The following is a 23,327-nucleotide window of genomic DNA, read 5'->3' as shown; positions in this document are numbered from 1 at the left end:
GGGGACGAGAGGTGAAAGGGGGGGGGGGGAGAGGAGGGGAGAGGAGAGGAGAGGAGAGGAGAGGAGAGGGGGGGAGGAGAGAGAGAGATGGGTGTGATGGTTGTCAACTAATGCAACGCAGACGCTTGTCTTCCAGCAGCGAGGGGCGGTCCGGTCCGGTCCGGTCCGGTCCGGAGGCACCGCGGTCTTGTTTTTGTCCGAATGTGGGAGTTGGCGCTCGCGACCTGCCTGCCGCCGGGCTCCTCCGCGAGCAAAAGTCTCCGATGTGCGCGAGGAGGAGGAGGAGGTGGTTGGAGGAGGAGGAGAAGCGAGCTGGCGATGCTAACGGCAGGAGGGATGGCTAGCTTGCTGGATAATTAGCTGGGAGGCTAGCTATCAACACCTTGATCCCGTCGGTTTTCAGGGATGCTAGCCGACTAGCATGTGATTAGCCCCGGCTGCGTTTTGTTGGTGGCGCGTGTGGCGCAGTCGCTTGCGTTGAGTAATTTCACAGAAGTCGTCACCGGGGGAGAGGGGGGGGCGGTCGGTCGTTTCTTCGGTCTGCGGTGCGATTTTCAGCGGCGTTTGTTTCCCCCCAAAAATAAGCGTTCGTGATGTACTACCGCCCGGCGACTCCTTTACTCCATTACTACCCGTCCCCTCAAACACACGCCGATAGAGTGAATCAGAGAGGGACTGAATGACCTCGAACACCCCACCCCTCCGCACGGAGACCCGCCCAGAAGGAAACCCGGGTCTGTCATTGGTCGAACACCACGACAGTCAACTTTGTCTTTCGTTCATTGGTTAAGGAAATAAGGGCTGGCCAAAAAGGGCGACCAATCAAATGGAGAGAGTCGCATCCTAACACAATCCATTGGTTTGATCCCGTGTCAGTTATAATGTTACTGAAATTGACTGGCTCCCATATCTTATTTAGCCCACTCATTGATGAGTGAGGACCACCAGCTATTGTGTAAACAGTACTACAGTCAAGTTACTTACTACAGGCAATATATTATGTACCAAGCGAAAGTTACGTCAGATGATAAAATATTCAGACTGCATAAGACCAAAAAAAAAAATTCACTATTTTAGGGATTTACTTTCTACTTTTTGCGAACTCTAATCACTTTATGTTGATCCACAAAACTAGAGCACCTTACTGGAGAAGAATAATGAGCACAGAAGTGTGAAAGAGTGTGGTCAAAGTTAGGTGGGGGTATGGTTGCAAAACAGCAGAAATGAAGAGGACCAGATATGGACAAGGATTGATGCAAGGAAACAGCTGAAGCAGAAGGAAACAGCAGAAGCACACATTAGAGGCCAGAGGTCATGGTGGTTAGAGCCACGCAGTACAAGAACACTCGCAATTGTGGAACCCCAGATTGAGTATTTACAGGAGAGAAAGTGGTGAATACAGGGACTGATGAGTTTATTGTTTCAATCCATCTTGTACAAAGTCTTGACAAGGCCATTAAATGTGTGCATAACAAGGATATAACCAGATTCTTGAGTATTTGATACTGACAGCAGAAGGTGGGTGAAGGCCTTTGAAAGAACCGTGCAGAGAGGGTTTTTATGGGAGAATTTTTCCTTATGACAGAAGGTGTTTATGCTGAACAGACTGTAAAACCCCTGAGGCCAAATTTCTGATTTCTGATTTCTGATACTGTTCCAAGTAAAATTAATTTACTTGACTTGACTTGAGAGACCGAAAATGGTGAGCCAAATCAAGTTATCCTTTTGAATCAACTTTTAAGTACTTATAATAAGAAATCATGATAATAAATATGTTATTCGCTAACCCGTCTCGTGAAGCTCAAAATTTTACTTGTTGAGGGACATCGCTACTTGTCTTTGAATTAATTGTATGCTGCTGCAGCAAGAAGGAAGAAAGTGGGAAAAAACACCTTCTCCATGCAGTGAACAACCTTTGCCGTGAAGGACCTCTGTTATTATGGGCATAAAACACAGGGTGAGATTCAGAGAGCGTGTATCTTTTCATAGGGGCCCATAATCACCTCATATAATTTTCCTAAATCTCCTGCATCCAGTTTATTGATTAAGAAACTATTCTTTTTTTACTATTCCATCTAATTTTGGAACAGGCTAGGCCCAGAGGATTTGGGCGAAGAACATTCTGAAAGTCCATGTTTAGTAGAGTGAACAACAGAGTGTGTATTTTTGCCATCCATGTTACTGAATTTGGTCATTTATAGATTTTAAATTCCAATCCCAGAACTGACATGACTCACGATTTGTGTTATTCATGAATTTTAATCACACTTTGGAGAATACGTTTGAGGCATGGTGCAGCAGCAGTGTGGGCCTTTTACGTCCTCCCAAATTATGATTGTAAGTAGTTGAGATTTTGGACAGTCATATTTCAAGCCCCTTGATAATAACATGAGCTGTCTGTTTTGTGTCGGGAGAATATCTGTAGTTCTGTCAGATGAATGAGCTACTTAAATGATAAACTGAGAAGCAATTGTTAGGGCTGATCAGGGATCTCCGTTTTTTTTATAATACTGATTAATATACGATTGGAACTTGATTTCATAGTGTTATTATTACACGTTATCATTCTCTTTTATTAAGTCCAAAATACATTTGTGTGTAAGTTGTGCTTTGATGTTGTTATTGTCCAATTCTAATATTTGTTTTCAGAGTTTGAAATAGTTTGATTACATTTACCTACCTGGTACTTTTTAAGTGTTTTATTTTTTTTTTAAATTTTTCCTGTACTCTTTCATTTTATCTTCTTTATGTTAAGCACTTTTAATTACCAATGTGGATAAAATATACACAAATACAAATTGCAACGACTAAAAATGGCTTGCATAATAAAACATGATGTGAGCATTTCTGCCAGTTTTATTTTTTCATTAAAATTTTTAAAATAATAGTCAATGTTTTTAAAATCAATTTAGTCTTTAATCCAAATCTTTCTTTTTTTTAATTTTTTTTTTTAATTAATGGCAATCGGGATTATGCTGTTATTAAACACAAATTTTCCTTCGAAATCATTAAAATCTCCGATTATTTTCGTTTGTGCTGTGCGCGCTCCCGCGAACATCATACAGATCTCGCGAGATAGGGAGGGCTCGGTGTGGCTGTATTGACCACGTGGGCCAATTTTAGCCAACAGCAAAGCATCCTGGACACGCGCGCAATTTGATCCAGGAAGTCCACATTTCAGTTTCATGTCGCCTTTCGTGTGGAAAAGCTTCAGAAATCCAAACACGTTCCAGTTTCTTGGCCACTAAGGAACACAATTCAGTTGAAAATGTCCGGCAGCTCCGAAACAACAAACGTGTCGTCGCTTGGGAAGGGCGACGGTCTGCACCAACAGGGTAAGACAAACAATTCACTGCGTACCTGTTAGTATGTTACATGAATGGAGGACTGAAACTACGTTTATTTCAGAATTAGAGAAAAACGAAGAGATGCAACATGAACCTAGCGCTTAAATGTGGCCTGTTCTGATACTATTTCAACGTTAAATATGTTTAACAACGTACTTAAATGCGAAACGACAACCGTCCCGTGACAACCAATACGTTTTCTGTATTTCCTGTCCTCCCACCCAGTGTTGGCCTCCTTCCCTCTGTGCGACATGACGGAGGACGATCTGACCCACAACCCTCGGTTCTGTAAACTCCTGGCCACTCTGGCACAACATGTGGACCAAACTGGACTCAGCGCCCCACTGAAAACAGAGCTGGACAAGGTATCAGCGGTCCGCCGCGCAGTTGAGAGTACACGGAAGTTGAACCAAAGAACTGCGCGTTTGTTGTTAATTACTCAGCAGATAGCCTTTGACTTACTGACCTCTACTGGCGACCAGTCAGAACTGCAACAACAATGGTTAGGTTCGTTTCACAGTTTGTAAGTTTTTATTTTTTTGTGTGTGAATGATTCCCCGACCTGCTGCTTTCCTCCAGGCTGAGCAGAAGCTGAAGAGCCAGAGGCGTCAGTGGCTGCGCGCCGAGAGCCTCCACAGAGGGCTGCAGGAGATGATCCAGAACCACTGTGTCAGAAAGCACCATGCCACTGTCCCTCCTGACCAGAACTTGGTACGCCTCACACACCTATTTGCGCTCGTTCATAAAAGCACAGACAGCTTTCTTTGCACATTCTTTGGTCCAAATTGTAGCTAAAGAAACATTATACCAAATAATGATTATTTCAATCTGTCGGTTATTTTCTTGATGAATCAACGAGCTATTTTTTCTTTTAAAATGGTGAAAAAGGTCCGCTAGTATTCCCCAGGGTGCAGCCTAAAATGTCTTGTTTTGTCCCGACCAGCTCAGTTTATTATCATTAAGGACTAAAGGAACCAGAAAATATTCACATTTGAAGAAGCTGCAATCTGGAAATTTGAGCATTTTGGCATTAAAAAAAAAAAAAAAAAAGATTCAAAATGATTAATAGGTTTTCAAAATAGTTGGCGACAATTTTTTTTTAATCAATCAACTAATCGATTATTAATGGAAGAATTATTATTCTTGGCAGTTCTATAATATTTTATTGGTTAATTGCCTGGTATATGTTTACACAAGATGTGTTTTTTGTTTTTTTGTGGGATGATGATGTTAAAGAATGTAACGCACACTTTGGTTGGGTGTAGTTCTATGAGACGATGGAGAAGTGTCTGCTGGTGGCTCAGTGTGTCAGACAGCTGGATCCCAGTAGCACTACGAACCAGGACCAGCCCTCTGTACTGGGCCTGACCCCCCAACACCTGATGGAGCTCATGCCATTAGAGAAGGTGAGTCATAAGACTACGGTTGAAATCTCGGTTTTGACGATGTGTTCTTTCTGAACTTGTATCAATAAAAGGTTTTCCTTTTCCTGACGCTCACGCTGTATTTGTGTTTACCAGAATGTGCAAAGAATGAGACAGAGTTTACCCCGACAGCTGGAGAAACACCTCAAGGAAAAGTGTCTGAGCCTGCTCTCTTACTATCAGCCCGAACGAGGTACGGAAGCGAAAAGGAGATGGAACTTACCCGTCTTTACCTTTTTAAAATTGGACCTCTCGTTTGCCGACCAAGATTTTGTTTTGTAATCTCTTGCAGACAATGAGAGTGAAGGTCTGAAGACCACCAAATTGTCTCATCTGTCAGCCCAGCTGGACAAAGAGAGGAAAAGAGCAGAAAGTCTGAAGGAGAGCTGCCGGGAAAACACCGTTCTTCTGCAGAGACAGACCCAGCTCTACCTCTCAGTAAGTACTCCTATGAATGTATTTAGAAAAGGATCCTAGTTTCTCTGATTTCTTGCAGGTTGCCACATTCAGTATGATGTGATGAGGACACCCTAGAATTTGGGGATCATACTGTACACTCACTGCTTCCAAACAAAAAAAAATTCTGGTGCATTAAAGGTGTAAATGTAAACAATATTTTGTCTTCTGTTCTTTCTTTCCTTCCCTGACCAGGAGCTGACAAAGTGCATTCAGCTTCTCCAGTGTCTTATCTTGGACCACAGGCTGAAGACCCAGACCGATCTGGACATGAAGAAATTAGATTACTTTGAAGGCAAATGTGAATTAGTCTTACAGAAGATAAAGTAAGCCGTTTTCGGTGCTTTACTTGTGTATGTCGGTGCTATCTTTCAGAAGGCCTTACTGTATTAGGAGAATAAATATATTGTGGAACACAATGATGACATGTTTGGAGATGTTCAGTATTAATCTCTCATGTTTTATTCTTCCTTCAAAGGACTGAGATGGTGGAAATTCAGCTGGACACGTACACAGCAGAGTCAATAACTGCTCATAGAAACATAAGGTAAGATAATATTTGTCTTATGTCTGATTCATTTTGCGAGAATGCACACTGCTGTTGCTGGATGCAGTTATATAGAAGCCACATTCTGGCTGATTTCTTTGTGCAAATCTAACATGCTTTGTCTTTTTTGCCTCATTGCAGGGAGAAGCTGGAGTCTGAGCTGAAGGCCTGCGAAGCAGAGAAGCACTCTGTCAAGTCAAAACTGGCCTCCTTTGAGATCCTGGGCAAAGAGTTTGAGGCCCTGGCTGAGGAGTACTGCAGACTACGGCGGGAGATAGAGATGAAGAGCTGGGCTCTGAAGGAATTCACCCACTACAATGACAAGTAAAGATCGGAGTCTGATGCTGAGACCACAGCCAGCATTTCCCTTTTCATAGCGTGTATTCGCACAGAGTGACACGCTGGACACTGAGACTGTGTGGACATTTGGGCTCCAGAAACACTGTAGCATGTACAGTAGTAAGTGGGATAATTGAAGGCTCCATCAGAGCTCCTGACTCAACAGTGTTGTTTAATTAATTCAGTTTTCCTAAAATAGTCGAACCTCTTTATTCCATCGCCATTGTAATCAGAATTTCTGCTTTCTCTTTATCTAACCAAAACCCAAATTCAGTTCAAAGCTTGTTTAATGTCTCTTACTATTTTAATAAGATGCAGTTTTACGCTAAGCTCATGACATCTTGTATATCTGCTTACATTACCGAAAGGGAATGAGAATGACTATATTTATACTGACACCGCAAGGAAACTCTGCCCCAGAATGACATATGCAACTGTGAAGCATCTGCTCAGTGACTTCATTTAACCTTTCCTTTAACAGCTTACCTCCCTTCATGTATTGCAATATAGACTTTGGGGGAAAATAAATTAAGCTATTACATCATCTTTAGGAGTCTCCAAATTAATCATGTCCTGAATTCTTGTAACTTGGTTCTCTGAGCAGACATTTCTTCTCTATGGAGCTGTGTGGAGAGAATAATGTATAGAAGACAGGTCTGGACATGTACACGGCATCCTCTCACATATGATGGGTGTCATGCAAGAGAATAACGCCAATCTATTTTAGGTGTGCCCTATATAGCCAAACTCTAGTCGGTGTAAATGATGCTGCTCATATGCACTAACAACATAAAATGAATCCTAATGGAAGATTACAACAACCATCAGTAATGTCCTTGTTGCCCTCAGTGATGGCTTCTTCTGAGGGAGTTTTAGTCTTTTCATATTTCTAGAGTGATTGTTTGTTAACTAATTAGGGAATTGTACCTGTTCCATAGCAGAAAATGTACTTTGATACCAGACAAATAATGCAAACTTGGACTCCCCGATCCACCAGATGGCAGTATACTATCAACTTTTACTCTAGATCTTGTAGGGATGGCATTTAAAATTTCACGACATTTATTGAAATTAAACAATGTTGAATTGGACTTAATACTTCCACAGGACTTTAACAGCTCTAAATTCAATGTTGTTAAGAGCAATTTTTTTTTTTTTTTTTAATAAATCAAGCTATAAGATGAGCTCAGTTTCTCCTCACCAGTTGGAAAGAAATTCTAACTCCTCACATAGCATTTATTTAATAAATTGGTTACATGCATTATTTATTGAATAAATAAGTTGTATGCCTGAATTTGTGTTTTCGAGATTTGGTCACTGGCATATTAGTCTTCATCACAACTGGCAAAAAAAAGGTTCAAATTGTCCTACTTCCATATTCAGTATTTTTTTTTTCTAATGCTATCCACGCACTATTTAGCTTCTAATGAGCTAGAAATTGTGTTTTTAAAAGTAGTGGTACCCAGAAACAATTTAAAGCTGTCCACTATAAAACTATTTCAAATGACTTTTTAAAAAAAAAAAAAAAAAAAATTTAGGTTTTAGTCTTGAGCACTATTTTAAACAAGCCAATTCCCTCATTGCCGTTTCCCCTTGTGGGTTATTAAACACATCTGTTCAACCCTATTCATATCCGGTAAAACGCACACTTTGCTGTCCTGTCACACTGACGATCTTTGGTGAGTCTGCTTTCCGCCGGGGGAGGGGAGGGGAGGGGAGGAGAGGAGGGAGACGGAAGTGGGTAAGAGTGAAGCCTCTCGCGCTGTAAATCCCTCTCTGGGTTCCTTCATCATCACTTACAGCAGCAGCAGCAGCTGCAGCCCCGCCTCGCGACGTGAACCGCTGGCTTGGTTCACATCCAACACAAACGCACATCTGGCTGTCACTGAACGCTTGTCGCCCGCCGCCGCTCCGTCCGGCACCGCGGTAATGCTCACGTTCACACCGGGCGCTAAGAAGTGGATTTTAACCGGAGGGGCGCGATGTCTGAGGTGCGAAAATTCACAAAGAGGTTAAGCAAACCCGGGACGGCCGCGGAAGTCAGGCAGAGCGTGTCGGAGGCTGTGAGGAGCACCGTGGACCTCGAGGTGAGCTTGAGCCGTCAATGCGGTCCCGCGGACCGACTGCGGTCATTTTCGCTCACGGGGATAACTGAACTGACCGGGTTGGCCTGATAACTCCCTTCCTCTCTGTCCTATCGCGGGGATAATACACCTTTGTTTTCTTCTTCCTCTTTCTATGCCGCTGCTGTTCTTTCAATTGTGTTTTTTTTTTCTTTCCCCCCCCACCACCCTCAGTTTTCAGTCCCTGTCTGTCCTCGTGCCGCCGGTCTCTACCGGTGGAGCCGCCGTGGACCTCTGCTATGTCTCTGAATGCGCGGCGCCGTTGGCTCTGCTGCATCCTCTGTAATGTTCAAAGACCGGTCACCACGGGAGCAATTGCATGCTGTGAAGTCGAGCTCCCGTGTGTCTGCTTGCTTTTCCGATTGCCGGCATCACACCGTAGTATGACATTGTCCACGGGCACACATGCTTTTTTCAGTCTTGTGCGGCTCCTTTTGTGTGCTGGCGGATGGGGAGCAGTGCCAGTTGGACAGCTGCAGCATGGCTTCCCTGTCTTTGCCTTGGATCAGTGTGTGTGTGTGTGTGTGTGTGTGTGTGTGTGTGTGTGCCTCTTTATATTTCCTGTAAAAATTGCCACATAGTGCAAAAAAGAAAAAGAAAAAAAAAGGGCAGTCATGTCCGTTGTCTTCATAACTGATGTATATTGATAATAATGAATGTGCAAAGCAAAAGCGTTTTGAGTGAGTGGCAGTGCTGGGGGGCTCAGAGTGGCTCAACAGACTGCAATAATGAGAGGGATTAGGCGCAGTGGCTTGGGATGAATAGCATTTAGGATCGTGCTAATACAGCATTGGCGTGTGGAATGATTTTGATGTCACTAAATCCGTGGCGTGACATTTGTCTTGAAACTCGGCCGCAGTGATTTCAGTGCATATCGTCGCTCGCCTAATGACATCTTGTTTTCTTTTGGTTGGAACTGAAGCCATCTGGCAAGTCGTCCACTTTTTCATGATGTGACGGTGACAAACCGCAGCCTGTGACGCCGCGCGACAGTCGCACATCTCCGGCCGTTTAGAGAGGTGCCCCGGATGAGTTTATTCAAGAGGAAAACTCTTGTTCCCCTCGGGGTTAGTTCATAGTCTTATGATGATCATCTCGAGGAGTATTACGCAAAGCGTAACAATCTCGTGATAGGGTTTGGATTCCCGCAACAGAGGTGGGAGTGTTGTGTGTCCACTCGTAGCTACGTCTGATATGTGCGTGTTTTTCTGCTCTGGATAAGTTCATGTTTGGCTGCTGCCCTTTTCACGGAGTAAATGGCGGGCTTGCTCACTGAGAACAAATGCTGTTTTGTGGAGGGTGCACGGCCTGTGCTCCTCTCACATGGGGATTCCCTCAGGCATGCCGTGACCACGCTTCCTCTGTGACCCAGGCGGTGGGCTCATTCTTCACTTCATCATCTCTGTAAAGTCCGTCCGGTTGGAAGAAGGGTTCGCTTCCACGCTCTGCAGAAGAAGGAGAAGGAGGAGGAGGAGGAGGAGAAGGAGAAGAAGAAGAAGGAGAAGGAGAAGTTCCACGCTCTGCAGAAGAAGAAGAAGAAGAAGGAGGAGAAGGAGGAGGAAAAGAAGAAGGAGAAAAAGAAGAAGGGGGAGGAGGAGAGGGGAGGAGGAGAAGGAGGAAAAGAAGAAGGAGAAAAAGGAGGAGGAGGAGGAGAAGAAGAAGGAGGAGGAAAAGAAGAAGAAGGAGGAAGGGGGAGGAGGAGAAGAAGGAGGAGGAGGAGGAGAAGAAGAAAAAGAAGGAGCAGGGGGAGGAGGAGAAGAAGAAGAATAAGAAGAAGGAGGAGGAGGAAAAGAAGAAGGAGGAGGAGGAGAAAAAGAAGAAGAAGAAAGAGAAGGAGGAGGAGGAGAAGAAGAAGGAGGAGAAGGAGAAGGAGGAGGAAAAGAAGAAGGAGAAAAAGAAGAAGGGGGAGGAGGAGAGGGGAGGAGGAGGAAAAGAAGAAGGAGAAAAAGAAGGAGGAGAGGAGGAGGAGGACAAGGAAGAAGAGGAGGAGGAGAAAAAGAAGGAGGAGGGGGAAAAGAAGAAGAAGGAGGAAGAGGAGGAGGAGGAGCGGGGGAGGAGGGGAAGAAGAAGGAGAAGAAGAAGAAGAAGAAGGAGGAGGAGGAAAAGAAGAAGGAGGAGGAGAAAAAGAAGAAGAAGGAGGAGAAGAAGAAGAAGAAAGAGAAGGAGGAGGAGGAGAAAAAGAAGGAGGAGAAGGAGGAGAAGAAGAAGAATCCAGTCTTGCCCGTTTCCAAGCAGAAAGTCAAATCAAACTTAGACTAAAAGGAAACAGCAGAGAAGAACGCGCGTGACTTTTTGTTTTTGTTCCCTCAAACCATTCAGGCAATTAATTCCTTGACAACTATTAAGTTGATTTATGAGAATTCCCATCAGCTGATGACTGGGTTTTCTGGAGTTCTTGAGAAATGCACTGCTGCATTTGTGTTTCGCGGTCTGTCACATAAACTTGTCATGGAACCTGTGGACAGTAACGAAGTACTTGGTTCTTAAATCAGTAGAACCCCTGACATATAGACGTCTGACGCCATGTGGGGTACCACCTCCTCTTGTGTCTCTGGTGTTTAGTCAGGGTTATGTCTCTGTACAGAACAGAACAGAGACTTGATTCTAGTTTAAACATACTTTAAATGTTGCCGTTTGCTCTCAGGTGTCCGATGGAAAACTGTTACAGAGCCGGACTGATGCATCGACCAGCTGATTTTATCGGCCCGTCACGCACATATCAAATTCATATGTTGGCAGATACGAAAGAATTTGTTTTTTATTTATTTATTTATTATTTTTTTTAATAGGGATTTATAAGCATTCAATTTGCAGTAAAGTTTATTGTTTCAGTGTGGACAAATAAATATCCTGCCTCCATTACAACACACGTCTTAAAAGGGTTTGATAGCCATATTTTAGGGATCAGCAAAAAGTGTGTGTGTGTGTTTTTGTACACACGAAGAAAAGGATTATCGGCCAACACATTAATAATTGAACTTTTCTGGCACCAAAATCCGTCTCTGCTCACCAGCCAATGCTGACTTGCATTGATTTTGCGCAAACATTTGAACATTATGAATATGCAACTCTTTCGCACGTAAACGTCCAAAAACCCCGTGTTCTATATTTTGCCGAGCTGCGTACTTGCGTTACCCCAAATACTCCCAACAATGTTTAAATCGGGTCCGTCGCCACGCCAACGGCACCCCATCCTTCGTCGCCTCCTCCGCCGGAGCCGTTAACCGCCCCGACGGGCCGGCGAACCGCAGCAAATCTCCCATTTCCTTTCCGCGGCGCGGATCAGCGCTCCTAATTCTCCGAGTGAATAAATGCCATTTATTACTACGCGCGGCGTTACCGGCGAGGGAGGCAGGAGAGCTGGCCGCAACGCGAGAACCCGCTGGGAGGGCAACCGCAGGGCAGCGGGAGAAATGAGCCGTCGCTAAATGCCAAGATAAAAGATCCAATCTCATCGGCAGCGGCAACCGTTTACCCGCATAGTCCCAGCGCGGCTTCATCACGTCGTCAAACTCCCATTTTTGTTCCAACGGAGGAAAAACAAAAACAAAAAAACCCAAGCGGCAGAAACGATGTACCGTTTGTTGAATTGAGAAAAGCAGCGGGATAATCAAATTAAGGAAACTGTAATTGCTTGCGAGGGGTTTCTCTACGAGGGCGAAGGAGGGAGAAACTTGAAACATGGAGGGAAAGCAGCAGACCTGTCAGACACGGCTGATAAACATGATTGATTGACTGCTGCGGCGGACGGTGAAGTGGAGCCTCCTTGACGTCAACAGTTCCACTCGTGCTCTTACTGCCGCTGCGTGTCACAATATGTGCTGTGAAAAAGATTCATTTCGGTAACCGTGAAGGAAAAAAAATGAAAAAAAAATAGAGTCCTGTAATGCTGTCAAGATTAGCACCATGTAATCAGTGAGCCGTGTTATATTATTTCATTTTTTAGTACAAAGTCCTGACAGGGAACGGAAGACAAAAACAGATGACGTCAGGTCAGTCAAGTCTAAAGCGGCGTACAGTTTCTTTGGTGTGTAATGAAATGTTTTCCTTCAAAATCACCAGCGGTGCGACCGGCTCGCTCTTTTAACTCGCTTTGAGTTTGACGCGGCGCGTTAAGAAGAAGGAGGCTTCTGTTTATCCCCGGTGGTTGCGATGACGGCTAATTTGAACCGTTTGAACGATGATGAAACGACGAAACTTCAAATTTAACAGCAAATCCAAAGAAACGGAAACAACGTGACGCCGGCGAGACGGATCTCGGCTGCAGTGGCTGCTCATCACCAGAGGGGTCACCAAAGAGAAAACAAATCGGAAATCTTTGTAAGTTTGTTGCTTTAAATCCAAACCTTTTGTTTTCCCCTCTGTTTTTGTTGTTGTTGTTGACACTGCTAAATATAAATGCTGCCTATTTATGGAGGCGGAGGAGGGTCAGACACTGGCCAAGGTGTTTTTCTCGTTTTAATGGCAAGTTAGCGGGTTTTTTTTTTTTCCTCCGGGGATACGCAGGTTTCATTGGACGACAACACGATGTGTAATTTGCTTCAAATCTGATATTTACTGTAAATCCTGCACATATCCGTACTGTTTATATAAAGACGAGAGTGCGGCAGGGAGCTGTGTGTTTTATTTTATTTTTTTGTATTTTTTTTGGGGGGGGGGGATCAGAGAGTGATAGAAGGATAAAAGAGGCCTGCTTTGGCTCCTGTTCTCACTCAGATGAGCCGCTGTGTGTCTGTGCAGCTCATTTCCACACAGATTGGAGCATTTAGTCGGGGTCAGCTGCGGGACAGCGAGGCCGTTTTGTGCTGTATGCGACTTGCATGCCAGCGTGTGTGTGTGTATATAAAGTGTGTGTGTGTGTGTGTGTATGTGTAAAGTGTGAGCTTCCCGAGCCGGTGTGATTGGAGCGACTCGGCCGTTTTGGAGTGGCGAGTGAGGCACATATTTTGAGACATCTGGGAACGCAAAATTTGCGAAAAAAAAGAAAAAGTCCTCGTCGTCGTCTTCGTCGTCGTCTGGAGGGCCGACTGGCAGTTTGGTACTCGGTGACCGGCGCTGTGAGCGTTCGTTCTTCTCCAGCCAGACTGACGGCGGAGGAACGAAAGTGTGAGACGCAGCTGAGATGGGGAAAGTGACTTTGATGGCTGTCACTACATGACCACACCCTGGCGTTGGGTCACATCCTCGCGGTGGTTCTGGGCGTCTTTGCCGTGTCTCAATCCGCGAGACTGTGGACTTGCGATTCTTTCAGCTTCTTTCTTTTGTGAAAGCAGAACTTGCTCTCATTCGTTCCCCCCCTCTCCCCCTCCTCCCCCCCTCCGCTTCCTCTCCCCCTTCTCTCTCTCCCCCCTGTAACGTGGGGCGCTGCGTGCTCCGACTCGTTGCACATGACAGGAAGCAGAGCCGCTGCGTCGGGTGCAGTAGGCGGGCACAGATATGTGTAATGGCTTCGACAGACTCGTAGGTGTTGTGTTTTTGCTGCTGGTTTGTCCAATGAGCTGCGGGTCTGTGTTTGGAGAAAAGAAAAAAAAAAAAAAAAGGATACAGCGGCGATGCCACATTGTGCAGAGAAATCGGAAAAATACTCCAAATTCACATTTCACAAAGTACCATCGGGGTCTGGAAGTTTTTATTTAGATTAGCGGTTCGAAAAAAAAATGCGAGACGGAGGGTTTATGCGGACAGCCGAGAAAGTCGGGGTCTGGTGGAAAAATCTGCGGAGAACATGTTCACGAAACCAGCTTATTTCACCGGCCAAATTACGGGTTGGAGAACTTTGAAAGGGAGGACTTTCTGTTCTTTACTGGGTTGTGCACAGATACCAGCATATTCAAGGAAACGACTTTAACCCCTCAAACATAACTGAACTCATCCCATGCAGCCAAACATTGTTCAAATCCACAGAACTTGGTTTGGGCTGACATTTGATGGAATGGGCATGAAGTGATGCGCACGATGACTTGCACGAGTCTGACCGAATATATATATATATATATATATATATATATATTCGGTGAGTATCCTCGTGAATACTCTACATAATGCTGTTATTGTGGAATACAATATTATTATTGTATTTATTTTCAGCCTTAAATCTTCTTAAAGTCTCTGAACTTGGTTGCAAATATGTCGCCCCCCCCCCCCCCTCCAAATCAAGCAGATTTAGAAAATATGTTCTTGGGGGGGGGGGGGGGGGGCAAATCCTGTAAAGCTGGATATTTCCAAAGACCTCAACCTATACAAGAGGTTTGAATTACATATGCAAACATTGCTAATGATAGTTTTAAAGTAGGGGGAAGCAGCAGCAGCAGTCAAACTACTGCCTCTCTGGTTTTCTCACTCTGCCCACTCGTCCGGCGGTGCAACAGCAAAACACAAAGCTCCACATCTCAGCTGCACGACACATGAATGGAAACACCACGCAGCACAAGGTGGAAAATCACTCACTCCTTCTCTCCCAGCTGTGGAGAGAGAGAGAGAGAGAGAGGGAGCGGTCAATCTGTCTCTGCTTGTTCACTCAGCAGCGCGTCATCTACCCACCATGCATCAGACTCTGGGGCAGTGACCCACTCGTGTGGCACAGAAGCCGATCAAATCCATACAGTCCGATTTCCTCCCGCTCGAGCCCAAACGGCTTCGGTGTCGCTCCGCCGAGGCTTATTGGCTAAGCTATTCATCCCCATTTCCTCTGCTCAGCTCGAGCTTACAGAGGCACTTTCTTGGAATTAATTTTGAATCTTCCCAAGTGGGTTTAAGGTTCACACTCGCGATCGCATCTTGACCTAGTTGTGGAAGGGTCGGTTTTAAGCCCGCAGGGCTCTTTTAAGACATAATGGGGGAGGCCGATTTCATATCACCCACTTCTCTATGAAACTCAAAGCAGGAAGTTATGATGTTTAGCCGTTTCAGATTTTACATTCGTCTCTGCCAGGCTTTATTTATTTTTTTAAAGTTACATCATTTAACTTCAGTGAATTATTATTATTATTTTTTTTTCATTTTTGCTTTTGCTCATGAATTTATTGTCAGTTTCTTTCCTTTCGTCATCTTTTGCCTTTTTTTTTTGTTTTGTTTGTTTTTTTCCACCCACCCATAACTCCCCGAGCCGCCGTTTCTCAGCACCTCTGAACTTTGCGGTCTGAACTCTGATCTCCCGTGGCTCTGCTCTCACATGTTTGGCGAACACTTGTTGAATGCTTTGAAATAGCGGAAGTGCGCGGAGCTTGCCAGAGCCGCAGTAAAGACAAAAAAAAAAATCTGAACGTGAGCAAAAGAAATCTTTTGTTTCGCTGAAATGACGCGTGTTTGAACGCTTTCCATCTTCTTCCTCTCAGGAGCAGCCGAAAATCATCGAACCGCTCGACTACGAGACTGTGGTGTTTCAGAGGAAGGCCCAGATCCACAGTGACCCGCACCGGGACCTGCTGCTCTGCCCTGTTGATGATGTCTCGGTGAGTCCCATCATCTGACCGCTGTATTTTTGAGCACATATCATAATTTTTTATATTGCAACAATATTGTAGGAACACCTGTAATTACATTTTGGATACATAATCATCAGTAATGTGCATATAATGGCTGTGTGAAGGCAAATTGTAGAACTGCAGGAACACTCTAATAAGTTCAGAAAGTTGCATCACTTTACTGTAATGTGGCCTTTAAAACCACTTATGTCACATCACAATATCATTTTTTCGATCATTGAAGAAAATACCTAGTCTCATATGGGAATATTGACAGAGTATTGATATATTGCCCAGTCCTAATTTAACAGTTATGATAACATTGTGCCAGAAAATGAAGGAGTGAAACAAAGGAAGACCCACGTTGTCTGTAATATACTTTCTTTTAAATAAAGTTTGAAATTATTAACATCAAAATCAACCTTCTGTGTATAAAACAATGATTTTTAAAAAAAAAAAAAATTCCCATCGTAAACCTGAAAAAAAACATCTTATTTGGACTCGTACTAAATGAGCGGATCCACATTCATTCTTTAAGCTGTCTCCTGTGACCACAACCTTTAGTTTGTACGTGCGATACAAATGCCGAGATCTCCGCAGTAAACCGCCAGGTCAGCGGCTTCTTTCCATCTGAGTCAAACGGGAACAAATAGCTGCAAAATATCCCTTTCTCAAGAAGGTTTTCCCATCATTAATCACTGCTCATCCGCAGCACACCGGGCTCAGTTATTTATGGGTCAGTCCGGGGGCCTGACCCATCAAACGCAACCCAGCCAGGTAGCTCCGCTCTGGATTTATTGGCGCTGCTTCAGACACATGTGGTTCTGTTTAGTGGCTTCGCGTCTACGTTTGTTTTCTCCGTCCTGAGAGAATTTGTTGACACTCATCTGTTTTCTCTCAGACTCCCTCTGTCTGCTTCCTATTCCCTTTCTCTGTCCTCGTGTTTGCTGCTGTGCTACCATTTGATGAGATCGATAAGGACCCATCATTATCAAACAGTCCATGTGCACGGGCTCATCACGTGTCTCACTTTTTTGGGTCTCGCTGTGTTTGCATTCGTGCAGGAATCTCAGATCTCCCGGCAGAGGAGGACTGTTGTTCCCTCGGTGCCCCAGAATGCCGAGCGGGAGGCCAGGAGTCTGTTCGCCAAGGAGGTACAGGAACCCAGCAGACCCATGTGGACGACTTATAACAACGACATCTTGCGCTTTCTAAAAGGAGATTTGAAGTATAAAAATTAAACTAATGCATTCGTAGATGACATAGTACTTCCTCTTACTGATAACAGCCTGCTCTACGAAAAGCAGAACGTTTTAAAGTCTAAATTCATCTTTTAACAAACACAAAAGAGGATTTCTTGATGATTTCACACCAGCCTTCATGATTTTGAGCCTAATGTGTTCACTTGAAGCTCATAAAGAAACGCAGTATTCTCAGTCCAGCAGTAAACACATGCTGTAGTGGTGCAACGCTGCATTAGCAGAGAAAAAACGAACATTTCTGGCATGATGTGGAGGTACTCTGCTGCTCCACCGGCCTCTAAATCCGTGTTCATCAGCCAGCTCTCATGACTGCGACATAGCATGGAAACAACTGTCGGAGGGATTGTTATAACAGACCCAGGCACACTCAGCATTTACCGAACAAAGATCCATTCAGTGAGAGTTTCTACTCGCAGCTCCGCGCTGAATAACAAAGTAATGCGAGTAATGAAAACCATCTCGAGTAACACCAACTAGAAGTCGCAGCCAGGGTGAAGATTTCTTCTCCTACTTTGCAGACTTATTTTCAGTTCATAAATATATAAGCAGAAATTTTCTCCCCAAATTAGGGAACTGGCTGCTCTGTCGTCAGTCAATGGCAAGAACTGTGTGCATGGCTACTTCTCTTTCTTGGCGCGGCATGAAGGTGTAATCCAGCTCTCTGTGTTGACCTGTTTGGCAGTGCATCAAGATGTACAACACCGACTGGCATGTAATCAACTACAAGTACGAGGCTTACTCTGGTGACTTCCGCATGTTGCCAAGGTAAGGACCATGAGGAGAAACAAGAAATGAAAACTGTAGATTGGATATGTGGGGGAAAAAAAAAAAAATGTTGAGGGTCGGGCTTAGAGTTTGTCTGCTCTGTACTGCCAAGTGTGTAACATGTTCAAGGGATTTACTCTGTTGTCGTTAAATCGGCTGGACAACGACCTACAGCAAATTACTGTATGTTAATGCTTCTGCAGCAGAGAGGGAATGTTTCGCTACACAACAGGTGCAGCCCAGATGTCGTGAGTTCATAGTTTATTGTGATGAAGCTTATACCTAGGGAATGTTTTGTTTTTGTATCGCTGCAACCAACAACTGGAGAAACATTCTGTGTAATAACATTCAACAAATATCATAATTTCAGAAAAAACTGATGCAAAAACTGCCAGTTTGCTGCAGTGATTTGTTGAATGTTTTAGCAGCAGTACAGAGTCCAAGAAACCAGATATTAAAGTGACATAGTTGACCTCCAGTAAAAGGTCAACCATGTCAAGTACAGTGGGGGGGGGCAGGTTTATTTATTGACCCTCTTTCTCTGTTCTTTTTAAAGCAAAGGCCTGAAGACAGACAAGCTGCCTGCTCACGTGTTCGAGGTCGATGAGGACGCCAAAGACGAGGTGAGCAGAGGAAGCCGAGCGTCGGTAGATCGCACACATTGCTCAGCGCAGTGAGGATGAGTGACCCGCTGCTGACTCGGCAGGCCCGTAGTGGACAGATTGCACTTTGTGTGTAAATGCATGGCTTTTAGCGATGTTGTATAATTCTTGTTTATAAATTAAAAATGATTACATTCATTGTTTTGAGTCCCGGAGCTACAGGAAATGCTCAATCAACAAGCTGGATTATCCTGAAAACACAAGCAAAGATATTGTGTGTCTGCAGTGGAATTGTGCTGTGAAGAAGAGCCCTGGTGACTGGTCCAACCCGGCCATGTGACCCCTCAGAGACCAAGTGAAACCAGAAGCCTTATATGTTCTATAGATAGCTCTCATCGATCCTCCTCTACCTCCTTTTCCTCCTCGTCCTCCTCCTCCTCCCCCTCCTCCTCCTCCTCTCAGGCCAGATGCAGATAAACTTAGACCAAGAAAAGGGTTTAATTGAAGGAAAATAAATGCTGCTCTGCCGACAGGATGGGAGGGCAGAAAGGAGATGGCTCTATTACGTCCCACGACAGACCGTGCTTCTGTTCCATTAGCTCTGCTTTACCATGTGTGGCTGAGATGAGGCGGGCAGCACCGTTTGTACTGCCTGTACAAATGTTTGCTTTTATATGTCCTTTACGTAACCCTCGACACGGCTGCAACGCCGAATCGGTAATAATGCAGTCAGGGACATTGGGTTACAGGTGACAATACCAACTTCATACTGTATGTGCAGGGTGTAGCCATGCGATTATACGTATGGACATGAGCGAGCGGCAGGCGGACAGCAGCCAATGAGATTACGGGGAGAAGCTGGAGAGGGACGGAGAGGAGGAAGCATGACACGACACACACAGGACAAAACAGCACTTCAGTGTGATCAGGCTCATCTCAGTTGTGCACACACACACACTTACACACACAAGAAATCTCCCACACCTCTACACAGCAATAGCCTTTTCACTCCGTGCTATGATATGTGTGTGTCATGTGCCATTAATTAAGTTAATTAGGCTGCTCTGTGCTTTGAATTCCTTCAAGAGGCGGGATGCATTACTCACAGAAAGGTGTGTGTGTGTGTGTGTGTGTGTGTGTGGGTGTGGACATGTTTCATGGCACTAAATGCTGTAAATGATGACAGGAGCTTTAAGTTGCCCTCACGCACAGCAAATGTTTAATATGCGAGCAGCTTCAACCTGAACAAAGCAGCGTAATGAGGCCCGCCTTGACCGATTCCCCGTTTTTTGTGTTTGTGTCTGTCAGGACACGGCGTCGCTGTGCTCCCAGAGGGGGGGCATCATGAAGCAGGGCTGGCTTCAGAAAGCCAACATCAACAGTAGTCTGTCTGTCTCCATGAGGGTGAGTCACCACCAGACCTCCTGTGTTTTCTTCGTACAGCATAACGGCAACAAATGAAACAACAGCAACACCGTGCAGGGACCAAACCGCAAGGAGGCAGGAACTGTCGGTCCTCCTGGTGGATAATACGACATCAAAACTACACTATTCCTCCCCATTATAATTAAGAATGTTTACATACGCTTCTGCAGCCACACTAACAGCAGCATTTACTGCACTGGCAATAATTGCTGTGAAAAAAGTGTTATAAATATAAAAACAAACAAGACGCATAAATGATGAATAATAAACGAAGGAAAGGAAATTTAAATCAAATCAACACACACTTAGGCCGCACCAGAAGTGTTTAAAATGCACACGTCCTACTGTATTTCTCTGTTTTTGAGTCCTTACAAGCTGCTAGGTATGAATCTCCCTGACTTGCTCTCTGTTGCTGTGAGTTACAGGTGTTCAAAAGGAGGTTCTTCTACCTGTCTCAGCTCCCTGATGGCTCCTACATCCTCAACTCTTACAAGGATGAGAAGAACTGCAAGGAAACCAAAGGATCCATCTACCTGGACTCCTGCATAGATGTCATTCAGGTACACGCAGCACAGCTGGGGTTTGAAAAGAAAATCACAGAAGCGTCAAAATGCACAGCAGCAGCAGCAATGTTTTCTCAGTTTCACCAACTCTACCATGTTGTTATGTGTAATTAGACTGTCTGTGCACTTCCCTCGTGTGATCACTGTGAATGTTCAGTTCTTGGCGTGAGCTCCCACCCTCGTGAAAGTCGGTGTGTTTTCTAGTCTCGCCACGCTCCGCAGGCTTTTAGCTGCTTTTATTGGACAGATTTACTGCATTCCGTTGAGTCGGGCAGGAAAGTGTAGTTCGAGCAGATTATAAGGGGCTGCTGCTGCTGTTGGTGCTGCTGCTGGTGCTGGCTCATGGCACAGGCTGGTACCTCCCCCAGGTCTGCCCTGACTGAGGAAGCTGCCAGGAAGCTTTCAGCTCGATGAGCGTACGCTCAGATCAGTGGGCAGAGCGAGGGGACTCATCCTGGCAAGTGGGATTAATGTAAAAGCTTGTGTTTTACATGCAAACCAAGTTTTGCACCTGCTTAGTCACGGCTGAAGAACATCGGCTCCCAAGTTGTTTCAGAATTCAATTTAAGATTCTATTGATTACATTTAAATCTCTACATTGTCTGGCTTTGCTGCATATTTCAGATCTTTAAACCTTTATTCTCTACCGAAGCCCCTCAGATCTAGTTTGAAGGCCCACAGTGCAGGCTTGACACAAGAGGGATCATGCTTTTACTGCAGAGAAAACGCTCCTTCAGCATCAGATCCTCAGTCAGTGATACATTTTAAAAAGCTTTTAAAAACTGCTATCGATTGGCATTTTTATATCCTTGTTATAATTCTTTGTCTAATTGTTCTATACTGTTCCTTTTATATTCTGTTGTATTAACTTATGTTTGACACCTCCCTGACACGCTTGTCGTGTTTAATGGCAGTGTAATAACAATAATGTTATCCACTTAACTAACAGACAGAAGCTTTCATAGATAACATATCCTATAGGAGGATACACAACAAGATTCAGTAAGCACAGTCTGGTTTGAATCCATCAGATGCGATGTGCTAGCAAAAGCTCTATCAAAAGTCTAAGGCGGAATAATGATGTCTTTTTCAGAGCCCTAAAATGCGCCGCAACGGCTTCGAGCTGAAGATGCAAGACCGCTACAGTCACTTCCTGGCTGCAGACAGCGAAGCAGAGATGGAGGAGTGGGTGGTCACGCTGAAACAGGCGCTGCAGAGCAGCACTGAGGCCGGCCAGGACCGCAGGAATGGTGCAGAGTCACTGGACTGTGTCCTGGGTGAGTTACTGGATTTTGGATATACACGTGCCCAGAGCATCTGTCAGGCAACCTAATATTTACAGTCTTACTGATGAGCTTCTATACAGTCATTCATCTATGATGATGATGATGATGATGATGATAATAATAATAATGGTAATAATAACACATTTGAAGTAATGGTAGTCAGAGTTAAAGTTTTCTCTTTCCCTGACAGTGGAAGGACTCCAAGACGTCCTTGAATTTAAGGCTACGTTATGGCTTTTTAATTGCTTCCTGATTGCATATTTACACAATACATAGGCTTCACATCACGCGTATAGTTGCTGCCAGTACAGAGACAGAAGAGACCTGCTTCTATATCAGCTGCAAGTTCTTCTAAAAGACGTTCAGACGTGGAGGTTCAAATAAATCAAATCTGAAGATCAGCTGCTGTATTTTTATAGTTAAATGTTAAACTCGTTGCGTTTGCTGAACTGTGGAAAAATGCGAGAAGTTTTATGCAGTTTAAGTCTCACCAACATCCGTGGGCCCCTTTTTCTCATATAATATATACATAATACACCCTCTGTGAAACCCAATAAGGTCGGTCACGAATCTCCCACATGCCGACGAGAGACTGGGCGGTTGTTCAGAAAGACGGAAGAGTTTGAGTTCACTCGGTCCATCATCTATTGTGTGTGAGTCAGCAGAATAGTGAAGGTCACCTTTTTTTTAATTTGGAAGATATTAGTCTGTCCGTCAGGGAAGACAAACCTGCAGACGGTCACCAAATGGAGCCGCTGGGGAAACGCCGAGAGGGGAGAGCTTTATTGGCCATTCGCGTGCGTTCTGATCACATTTGTTGACGCGTATTGTCTTGTTCAATCAGATGACGACACCACCAGCCAAGGTAAAGGTGAGAGCCTGCTGGAGAGCCTGGGGAGGAACTTACACACCGAACTCATGAAGGTAAGAAGGTTTCATTCTGCTGAGTTTGGAAGATATAATACGTAGAAACATTTCGATTTTAAACAAAAAAGTGAATCTGTTGTAGACATGTTTATTCATGGAATTATTATTTATTTAATGGATTTTTTTGTTGTTGTTGTGCAGATTGATATTAAGGACAAAAATGGGGGGGAAAAAAACTGTCTCTTAAAAAAAAATTAACGACAATAAGACGTATCTCGAAAAACTAGTCTGAACACTTTTAGAATCCCTGGTTTATAGCGTGTACGTGATGGCAGAGCGAGAGGAAAACGGCTCCTTTGTTGAATTGGCTGAATGTGAGTCAGCTTTCTCAGCCTGAGAGCATCCGTGTTTATCCCACGGAGACGGTGCTGCTTTAACGTGTCTGAACCCAGAGCTCCACGCCAACAACAAAGGCCTCTGTGCTCTGCGCCGCCGTTTCCTTCTGTTCGCTCTGGGCCGCTCCGGCACAGCTTCTCCCTTCACTCGCAAAAGATCACTTGAGTTTGTCTGCAGGCTGGGCACAGTCCGAGTCGAGGGGAGGGGGAGGGGAAGAGGAAGGAGAAGGAGAAGGAGAAGGAGATGGATTAGGGCTCTTATCGTTGCCCGAGGGTTTGATTTGTTTGTCTCCATTAGATGCCCTTCTTTCTTCCGTCATGTCTGCGGACTGCATATCTGTCTTTGTCTGCCTCTCTGTTTGTGTTGTTTTACTGAAAATCTCACAGGCAACTCGGTGAACAGACTAAATTAGTTTTGGATATGGTGCGAGCTGCCGCTTTGTTGTCACAAATAGGTGTCTTT

At 44.6% G+C, this 23,327-nt stretch overlaps 2 protein-coding genes across 5 annotated transcripts in view; both read left to right on the top strand.

Annotated features, from left to right (window-relative positions):
- The first annotated feature begins 2,948 nt into the window (after window positions 1-2,948).
- On the top strand, window positions 2,949-7,343 carry haus4 (HAUS augmin-like complex, subunit 4). Its single transcript, XM_069159162.1, has 9 exons — window positions 2,949-3,335; window positions 3,573-3,712; window positions 3,927-4,058; window positions 4,613-4,753; window positions 4,868-4,964; window positions 5,064-5,209; window positions 5,423-5,553; window positions 5,706-5,774; window positions 5,916-7,343. Exons 1-9 carry the CDS (start codon window positions 3,269-3,271, stop codon window positions 6,100-6,102), a joined length of 1,110 nt encoding a protein of 369 aa, XP_069015263.1. The 5' UTR covers window positions 2,949-3,268; the 3' UTR covers window positions 6,103-7,343.
- A 527-nt stretch (window positions 7,344-7,870) lies between these two features.
- dock11 (dedicator of cytokinesis 11) overlaps window positions 7,871-23,327 on the top strand; it is a 57,891-nt gene continuing 42,434 nt past the window's right edge. For all 4 annotated transcript variants that reach the window (XR_011178757.1, XM_069159159.1, XM_069159158.1 and 1 more), the window contains exons 1-9: window positions 7,871-8,200; window positions 15,571-15,687; window positions 16,764-16,853; window positions 17,644-17,726; window positions 18,283-18,349; window positions 19,637-19,732; window positions 20,179-20,313; window positions 21,410-21,593; window positions 22,447-22,526. Coding sequence is in view for 3 of the 4 variants with exons in the window: in XM_069159159.1 (XP_069015260.1) it covers window positions 8,096-8,200; window positions 15,571-15,687; window positions 16,764-16,853; window positions 17,644-17,726; window positions 18,283-18,349; window positions 19,637-19,732; window positions 20,179-20,313; window positions 21,410-21,593; window positions 22,447-22,526 (957 nt within the window). In the remaining variant the exon portion in view is untranslated. The remainder of the gene's footprint in view (window positions 8,201-15,570; window positions 15,688-16,763; window positions 16,854-17,643; window positions 17,727-18,282; window positions 18,350-19,636; window positions 19,733-20,178; window positions 20,314-21,409; window positions 21,594-22,446; window positions 22,527-23,327) is intronic.

Source organism: Embiotoca jacksoni, unplaced genomic scaffold, assembly GCF_022577435.1.
Source record: "Embiotoca jacksoni isolate LCO1_2020_lvr unplaced genomic scaffold, fEmbJac1.0.p SCAF_24, whole genome shotgun sequence".
Lineage (NCBI taxonomy): Eukaryota > Metazoa > Chordata > Actinopteri > Embiotocidae > Embiotoca > Embiotoca jacksoni.
The sequence above is the reverse complement of the archived record's forward strand: the minus strand, read 5'-3'. Positions and strand labels throughout refer to the sequence as shown.